Raw genomic sequence first — 10,260 nt, 5'->3', positions numbered from 1 at the left:
TCACATGACTCTGTTAATCGCGAGTGTATTTCCGCGTCCACAAGGGGACTTTAGCTCTCTCTCCAGCGGCTTTGAATAAAATCCTGAATAGGAGGAGGTATTTTTTGCATCCTTCGCGCTGTCGTCGAAACGTGTCGCCGAGCTGGGGGGAAATTCGGGAAAGGGGAGCCGCGCTGGAGCACCGCACAGCACCGACACACGACGCGGCACGAACATGCTCACTCGGGTTAAATCTGCGGTGGCCAATTTCATGGGAGGCGTTGTGGCTGGTGGCGCTGAAGGTGACTATTCCGGATCAGAACTGCCGCTGAAATTCCCATACACGAGACCCGAATTCCTAGGACTGACCCAGGATGAAATCGAGTGCTCTGCAGATCACATAGGGCGGCCGATTCTCATCCTCAAAGAGACGGAGAGATTGCCGTGGGCCACTGGTTACGCAGAGTAAGTACGTTAGCCTAAACTGATGTAGCCTATAGATACGTCCATCTTCCAAGATTTGTCAACCCTTTCTTTAGTTTCATTGCAAGGCTGCACCCATAGCCCATCTCTGCCTCAGCATCCGCTGCCTTTTACAGATAACGGTTTTGGAACTAGATTCAAATGCGTGCCACGTAATAGAATGAAACATGTAGGCTATTGCCTATCGTAGATTTGTGTTGTGTGTCACAGTCCAATATGTTATTCGCATGAAACAGAGAGAGAGTGTATGCATGTATGAGGATGGAGGAGAGAAGACAGCATCTGGGAATTATCATGTTATTTATGGCCATGGAGTTTGCGTGCCACTGACAGCTCCTTGCCTGTCTGCTCCCACGCACAGCTCAGCTCAGACGCATGAGAATAAATCTTCCAATGTAGCCTGCTCATCTGTAGATAGATGTAGGCCTAATAGAAATTCCTTGTGTAGACCCATGCATTTACTGGAAACGAAAACAATCCTGAAGTCCTAACTTAAATGTGTGATAATAGCGAAATGTTTGCCATAATAGCTCATTGAAATAGCCTAATCCTTTGTCTTTATGCAGTTATTTTATACTGCACACTATTATGCTGATTTTAATGGCCCACGTGTTTCATTCTCCCATTTATCGCCTGTTCTCCGCAAGTCAACATCGACAGGGCGAAATTCCATCAGATCTCACTCAGTTACATCATCCAATATGCAGCAGTTTTCCACTTCAGAAAAGGGGTCTAGCTCTCATCAGTCCTGGGAGCTGGGTCTTTACCAGTAGCGGTGTGTGAGTAAAATCACTGGGGTAGCCAAACCAAAAAAATAGCTATAATTTGGTTACAACCTATGTATATGTATATATATACATACATACATACATACATACATACATACATACATACATACATACATACATACATACATACATACATACATACAGTGGGGCAAAAAAGTATTTAGTCAGCCACCAATTGTGCAAGTTCTCCCACTTAAAAACATGAGAGGTCTGTAATTTTCATCATAGGTACACTTCAACTATGACAGACAAAATGAGAAAAAGAATTCCAGAAAATCACATTGTAGGATTTTTAATGAATTTATTTGCAAATTATGGTGGAAAATAAGTATTTGGTCACCTACAAACAAGCAAGATTTCTGGCTCTCACAGACCTGTAACTTCTTCTTTAAGAGGCTCCTCTGTCCTCCACTCGTCACCTGTATTAATGTCACCTGTTTGAACTTGTTATCAGTATAAAAGACACCTGTCCACAACCTCAAACAGTCACACTCCAAACTCCACTATGGCCAAGACCAAATGGGAGGACCTAGTGAATGACCTGCAGAGAGCTCCACTATGGCCAAGACCAAAGAGCTGTCAAAGGACACCAGAAACAAAATTGTAGACCTGCACCAGGCTGGGAAGACTGAATCTGCAATAGGTAAGCAACTTAGTTGAAGTGTACCTATGATGAAATTACAGGCCTCCCTCATCTTTTTAAGTGGGAGAACTTGCACAATTGGTGGCTGACTAAATACTTTTCCCCCCACTGTGTGTGTATATATATATATGGTCTCCTCCCGAGAGTGGCGCAGGGTCTAAGGCACAGCATCTCATTGCAAGAGGCGTCACTACAGTCCCTGGTTTGAATCCAGGCTGTATCACATCTGGCCGTGATTGGGAGTCCCTTAGGGCGGCGCACAATTAGCAGAACGTTGTCTGGGTTTGGCCGGGGTAGGCTGTCATTGTAAATTAGAATTTGTTCTTAAATGACTTGCCTAGTTAAATAAAAAAAGACAAGAAGAAGACACAGTTGCAGAATAAATTCAACCACACCTTTGTTTCATCACAAAACTGGAGAGCATCTTCTTACATGACCTACAGAATGGTCAAGCAAGTTCATGTTTCCGAAATTTTCAGACTACGAAACATCTATTGATTTAGAACCATGGAGAGTTACCACAAGACGCAAAGAAAACAGGAGCGGCCTCCACTATTCCAGCCCCATTTCAACTTCAACGTCATCAAATCTCCTATGCAGTGGCGACCCGTCATTGAGCCCCACATCTTTAGCAACAAAAAATATGTTTATACACTGCTCAAAAAAATAAAGGGAACACTTAAACAACACAATGTAACTCCAAGTCAATCACACTTCTGTGAAATCAAACTGTCCACTTAGGAAGCAACACTGATTGACAATAAATTGCACATGCTGTTGTGCAAATGGAATAGACAACAGGTGGAAATTATAGGCAATTAGCAAGACACCCCCAGTAAAGGAGTGGTTCTGCAGGTGATAACCACAGACCACTTCTCAGTTCCTATGCTTCCTGGCTGATGTTTTGGTCACTTTTGAATGCTGGCGGTGCTTTCACTCTAGTGGTAGCATGAGACGGAGTCTACAACCCACACAAGTGGCTCAGGTAGTGCAGCTCATCCAGGATGGCACATCAATGCGAGCTGTGGCAAGAAGGTTTGCTGTGTCTGTCAGCGTAGTGTCCAGAGCATGGAGGCGCTACCAGGAGACAGGCCAGTACAGATTGGCAAATTTGCCACTGGCGCCCTATGCTCTTCACAGATGAAAGCAGGTTCACACTGAGCACATGTGACAGATGTGACAGTCTGGAGACACCGTGGAGAACGTTCTGCTGCCTGCAACATCCTCCAGCATGACCGGTTTGGTGGTGGGTCAGTCATGGTGTGGGGTGGGGTGGCATATCTTTGGGGGGGCCGCACAGCCCTCTATGTGCTCACCAGAGGTAGCCTGACTGCCTTTAGGTACCGGTGCGGTTGGCCCTGGGTTCCTCCTAATGCAAGACAATGCTAGACCTCATGTGGCTGGAGTGTGTCAGCAGTTCCTGCAAGAGGAAGGCATTGATGCTATGGACTGGCCCGCCCGTTCCCCAGACCTGAATCCAATTGAGCACATCTGGGACATCATGTTTCGCTCCATCCACCAACGCCACGTTGCACCACAGACTGTCCAGGAGTTGGCGGATGCTTTAGTCCAGGTCTGGGAGGAGATCCCTCAGGAGACCATCCGCCACCTCATCAGGAGCATGCCCAGGCGTTGTAGGGAGGTCATACAGGCACGTGGAGGCCACACACACTACTGAGCCTCATTTTGACTTGTTTTAAGGACCTTACATCAAAGTTGGATCAGCCTGTAGTGTGGTTTTCCACTTTAATTTTGAGTGTGACTCTAAATCCAGACCTCCATGGGTTGATAAATTTGATTTCCATTGATAATTTGTGTGATTTTGTTGGCAGCAAAATTAAACCATGTAAAGAAAAAAGTATTAAATAAGAATATTTCATTCATATCTAGGATGTGTTATTTTAGTGTTCCCTTTATTTTTTTGAGCAATGGATATGTTCTTAAATATATATATTAATCGATTTAAACAGTAACCCTTTTCTCTCCTATCTTTCAAATACCACTAAGCGTCTCACTGTTTGACTTCATCTAAAATCATTGATTTTAGAAAAAACATGTCTATGAGTGGCAATCTCTAAAGTCCTTACATTTCCTTAATCAATCTGTCTTGATCCTAACAATAATCCTAAATCATCACAGATGTCATATATCCCTGTAAATGTAATACTATTTAAATAAAAACTTCTTAATAGTCAAACAAAGCCAAAACAAATGCTAACCATATCAAATCCTTCCTACACTAATAAGCTCTTTCCTTCAGGCATCCACAGTATTTTATCTGACAATAACATGAATTAACCTTAAAATCAGTTTCATCAATAATTTAATATATGTTGCATAGTGTTTATTTTCATAAATACGTTTTTATGCTTATAAAATCACTATTTTTCTATGTAATTTCCTGCCCTATTGGCTTAATATATCTCCTATCCAAACCTCAATGTATCTTATCTCCCTTATTTATTATCAATGATAAATAGGATTTTTTTCTGTTGAAATACCAAATCAATAATAGCCAATTCAAAAACTTCACAGCCAATGTGGTAAAACAGAATCCTGAACCACTTTCTCATCTGTGGTTCAAACTATAATTATATCCCCAAACTATAAACTCCATTATAATTAATTTACCTTAAAACTAGTATCCCAAATGACCACAAATTCATTATACAAATGGCTCTCCCCCAAGAGATAGCCACGATAAGGTCAAAGGTCATACCACCCTTTTATAGTCATGTTCCATACCACATTAGACATATTAAAGAACCCTTTATCCTTAAAATAAAAAATAAAAACTTGTGTAATTAAAACTCAGAATATAAAAACTCATAAAATTCCATATGTGCGCGTGCCCCTTTAAAATACCTTTGCACTAAAACAAATAGTCCTAGCAAATATTTTATGTGTGTATATTTGCAAACCTTAATGAAAAACAAAAACTTCCAGGCCTTTTTCAATTTTGTCGTTTATGGCCTCAATCTCACCCACTCTCCCCAAGATTATAGTCCCAGGAAACATCTAAAAGAGAGACAATAAAACTCCCATTCTCCCAGAAAAACACAAAACGCCTAAATATTCACTATGCATTCACTATGCTACATCGATTCAGAAACTCAAATCTCCCTTTCTCACAGCCAAATATAGTCCAATACACGCCACAAATCAATGATGCCCACCTAGCGAATCTGCTGCTAGTTTTTAGCATCTTTCCTGACTACCCTGACAACTTACAGCTACTTTTAAAAATGTATTTGGAAATGTTTATCAACTTTTAAAAAGTGACTCAAAACAATAATGCACACATTTTCCCTCTAAATGACACAAACAATTTTCTCTGTCACCCCCAGTCACAACATCATTACCGTGGCGACAAAAGTGCCTTGCGAGTGATGTCATCAACAGGCGCTCAACCTAGACCCAAGCCGCAACGACTTTCAATGAATTGTAAATAATTGTTGGCTGTCTGCAGCAACAGCAGTACCGGTTAGATAAACCAAACCTAATTCATCACATCTGTTGAATCTTGAATTAGGACTTACAACATTAATCAACATCTCTCATCTCTCAATTCGCTAAATTTATAAGAATATTTCGATGGGCACAAATCTATCGTAATTGTCTCTTGATTATTATTTAGAATTCATTAGATTTAAGTAACTGTCTCGTCTTTGATTCAGCATTTTAATTACGACTCTATTCCCAATACATTATTCAAACAGATCATTTAGTGAACAGACATCGTCTTGTATCACAATTCGCTTCGTTATTATTTTAAACTGAATGAATTAGTCTATTAATTTAACCTAAACAATCTATTAAAAACGTTCAATTTATCCCTTCTATCAATTTGAACCAAACAAGATATTAAAACGTTCAGTTTATATCTTATACAAACATTAGCGACCATATCTTTCTCAGCAAAACATACAATTTGTGTAATTACAATCAAAAACTCTGAAATCAGTCAACGCCTTGGCTGGGAACCAAACCCGGGACTCCAGCTTGGAAGGCAGCTATGCTCACCACTATACCACCAACGCTATGTAAATGACTAAGATTTTCTGCAAATAGACCCATTTTACAATTTTCTGTATTCGTAACTAATCGGGACAGCAGAAAATAGCCCTAATTTAAAAGCCCAAAGTTTTCCTCAGTGAGGATTCTCATTAATCTCGCTCTCTTTGTATCTGACCCCTTTTTTCCCCCTGATTGTCGCTCCTGCAGCTGTATTCTCACAACCACTATTTCATCGATAAGATTACCTCTGTATACCCGAGAAGGATATAGTTTGTTACCCTCATCCCCGCCCAATTAGCTAACTTTTTCATCTGTGGGAGCGGAGGGCAGCGCATCTCGGCTCTTTTTGGGTTTCCTCCTATTTTCACCCTCACCCTCTCTTTTTTGCTAGGAATGCACTCACTGCCTTATCAAAAACACCCCAAGAGCTAAGTTTTGTCGGTTCAACCATATTTTAACTACCTTATCTGCTTACTTAATCCACAACCCATTCGTCTCTGCCTAGTGGGAATGGTGTTCATTAACTTTAATTACTCCTTGTCCGTGTCACACAATCCCTTCTTATGAACTCATATTGTTAATCAGATATAATAAAACAGAGTATAAGTTTACTTAGTTACAGATCCATTTAAAATGAGAATATTGTTTAGTCATTTATTCATAATATTCCTAACATCAACGTCTTGGCTATATTTCCTATTCGTTTTGCAACTAATTTCATTTTCAACTCAGGTTGCATGGCCTTAACTTATGTACGGAATACTATGTGATAGGTGCGTGTGTAACCGTATATAAAGTATGCTAATGTTTGGTGTGAATTGTGATAGACGAATCAGAATTAGTTAGATAACATTGATAAATAAGATGTTTTATTTACATAATAATGCTTATGTGAGATATTTGTCATTAGGAAGTATTCTTTTTGGATGATACTGTTTGCAGTTTGCAGTTATCCCTTCTCTGCTAGGGCTCAGTTACTTAGGGCCCAGAGAGGGGAGAGGTCAGGTTAGTCTTATCTGTGGATGTGTCTGTAACTATTCTTAAACCATGTGAAGGGATGGCGTGATTAAAGGGGAACCAGTTAGTTGTCTCCACAATGTCTGTGTGCCAGTCACTCCTCTCCGTGAGATTGTTCAGGAGGGATTGTATTTGAGATGGGGGTATCTAGAATTGACAATTGATATATGCCATTGGATGAGGTAATGTTTTGGTACTATGTTGTACCAAGAACGAGAACTAGAACCTCGTTTTAGGAGAGCAAACTGAACAATAATTTATAGCTAATGCTGTCTGGCTATGGGATACTCCTCTCTCAAGTAAAGTCTTCCTTTGTATTGTTCTTAAGATCTGTTATTTGTCATGTGAGTTGAGAGGGGTGTGTCTTGCCTATAAATGATACTAAGAACTGTTTTGTAAGCACTCTCAGAGAATTCATTTATAGACACTGAATTGATCTGAGAGTCACAGGGCTATGGTGAAGCTCATAATTAAATATGGACTTTATGATATAACTCTGACTTGTGTGTGGTTTGCTCTCTCATGATTTGGTAATACAGGACATTTCCACGACAGAAGGCATTTGGGAAGTGGTGTAAGGTACTACTTAAGTATTTTTTTTTTGGGGGTGTATCGGTAAATTACTTTACTATTTATACTTTTGGCAACTTTTACTACATTCTGAAAGAAAATAATGTACTTTTTACTCCATACATTTTCCCTTACACCCAAAAGTACTCGTATACATTTTGACAAGAAAATTGTCAAATTCACACACTTATCAAGAGAACATCCCTGGTCATCCCTACTGCATCTGATCTGGCAGACTCACTAAACACAAATGCTTTGTTTGTAAATTATGTCTGAGTGTTGGAGTGTGCCCCTGGCTATCCATCAATAAAAATAACAAAAAACTCTACCGTCTGGTTTTATATAAGGAATTTGAAATGATTTATACTTTTACTCAAGTATGACAATTTAGTACTTTTTCCACGACTGGATGTGGCTGGGGGTTATAGCGTTTCTTTCACATGACCCATCAATTTAGACAAGTGTGTCTGGGTGAGTGTCATCTAATATTTAGAAAATATTTTCATCCGGACGCTTTCTGTTTGCCTGGAAATGTTCCTTATTGTAGACTACAACCACTTTTAGTCTTAATCTTTGCTACACTACTCACTGTTTAGCACATGACCTCACATGTGAATCCTTAAAGAGATGGGTGGAGCTGGCTTAAGAGGGTGTGAACTATGCTGAATGGGTGTTAACAAAGGAGAGCTCTCTAGTAGGTACCAAAACATTAAAATGCCCTTTTCTCAAAAGTGAGTTTACAAGTTTATCAACTTTCAAAGCAGAATTACTTTCCCATTGTTCCTCAAAAATGCAGTGTATTATATACCATTTTGTAGCTCGGAGTCTCTACTTCTATCCAATGCAACAACAAACAAAAAACATTTGACATTTTGCTACATAAGACTGATTTGAGCCGGTCAGTCACACATGCCCTTTTTAGTTATCCTACATTTTTGACTTAATGTACAGGGAGAACACTGTAAGAATGGCCCATGTTCTGAATTCTGTCCCTGTACATTTCAAAAGTGCTGAACAAATAGTTATATTGACTCCGTCCGTCCTAGCTCGTTCATTAATGTCTTAATCGAAATTACGGATTGCCTCGTATTCGCTTGTTGTCCCCTTATGCCGTAGTTTGTACATCTCAATTGTCAGTAGAAACCATTGGCATTCTGCTACTCCTCTGTAACATATTTTGAGGCGTGCTTTGTATGAGGCTATATTTGTTGTACCCATTAGTGTGACTGCTGTACCCCACAGAATACAGTGGAATCCCATATTTTTTAAATCTAAAATCTTTGATCTGTAAATCTACAGTAACTTCCTGGCTACTGTGCTGCCAGTAATTTACTGTAATTCAGCACTACCCCACAGACTACAGTACCATGCTGTATTTTTGGTATCTGAAAACCTTTTTCTCTAAATCTACTGTGATTTACTGGCTACTGTGCTGCCAGTAATTTGCTGTAACTCAACAGCACCACACAGAATATAGTACCAAACGGTTTTTTTTTGAGTGCCAAAAACATTTAGAACATTAGTGGGTGCATGATATTGTTGTTTCTGTCTCATTAATATGTTTTGAGGCGTGCCTTGTGAGGGGCTATATTTGTTGCGCTGTTACTGAGAGTGTTGTACCAATTTAACGGAAATGTGGTAGTAGTTCTCTAACAATGTAATGTGTATAAGGAACATATCAGTGTGGCAGCAAGACTCAAACCGTAAATGGTTGAGTGTTTAGTCCCTGCCACTTTAGAAGGTTTTGTTAAGACCTTTACAAGTGCAAGTGATATAAAGCACCACATATTATTGGTATGCTGTAATATATGATTACATATTCACTGTTAGCAATTGCTGTAATTTTATTACATTACTATTTAACAAAGTACTGTATTATTTACTGCAGCATTCTGTAAATTACGGTGCACAGTGGACACATTTTGTGGGAGGGTAAAGAGTTGCTGGCTCATTAACCGATTTCGAGCCAACCTGCTTGCACCAATCCCATGTAATAACAGTCAACTACTGTTAAATACTAATATTAAGTTTACAGTAGCATTTAATTTCTACAAGTATAGTAGGATAATTTTACACTATTGTGATGTCCTTTTAATCAACCTTAGTTTAATGCACTGATTGTAAATTGATTTGGACAAGAGCATCTGCTAAATTATGTAATGGGAGGAGGGCTGATAATCGGCAGTAATGAGTAATCTGACAATTTGACTGTCTGATCTGGAAGAAACTGTGGGGTTCATCCAGACTACTCCATACCATTGTTTTTCTCCTTGTGGCCTTCTGGCTGTTTTCTCAATCATAACCTCACACAATCCTTGGAGAACAGCCACTAGAGTAATCACATTGTGGCCTAGCATCCCTGAGACTCATTGAGCTATCAGTGAAGAGGAGAGAAGTGTTTGACTGACAGAGGTGACACTATCTCTCTCGCTCTGTCTGACCCTTGGGTGATTTTCACACACACAAAGACACACACACACTCACACACAATGTTTCAGAAACAAGGTTTCTGCTCTGAGCAGTAGATATTGAGTATGGGTGATGCTGCTACATTTGCAGAGCAGACACCCACAGACTGGTGCTACAGTGAGGTTCAAAAGTATTTGAACAGTGACAGTTTTTTGTTGTTGTTTAGGCTTTCTACCCCAGCACTTTGGATTTGAAATTATACAATGACTATAACTATAAGTGCAGACTGTCGGCTTTAATTTGAGGTATTTCCATCCATATTCCCCCATTTTAGGGAACCAAATGTATTTGGTC

The 10,260-nt window shown here is 39.7% G+C and overlaps 1 protein-coding gene across 2 annotated transcripts in view; it reads left to right on the top strand.

Annotated features, from left to right (window-relative positions):
- Window positions 1-10,260, top strand: part of LOC112216762 (protein phosphatase 1H-like) — a 50,754-nt gene continuing 40,494 nt past the window's right edge. For both annotated transcript variants that reach the window (XR_006079203.1, XM_024376822.2), the window contains exon 1: window positions 1-444. Coding sequence is in view for 1 of the 2 variants with exons in the window: in XM_024376822.2 (XP_024232590.1) it covers window positions 215-444 (230 nt within the window). In the remaining variant the exon portion in view is untranslated. The remainder of the gene's footprint in view (window positions 445-10,260) is intronic.

The sequence above is a fragment of the Oncorhynchus tshawytscha genome, linkage group LG17 (genome assembly GCF_018296145.1).
Source record: "Oncorhynchus tshawytscha isolate Ot180627B linkage group LG17, Otsh_v2.0, whole genome shotgun sequence".
Taxonomy (NCBI): Eukaryota; Metazoa; Chordata; class Actinopteri; order Salmoniformes; family Salmonidae; genus Oncorhynchus; species Oncorhynchus tshawytscha.
The sequence above is the reverse complement of the archived record's forward strand: the minus strand, read 5'-3'. Positions and strand labels throughout refer to the sequence as shown.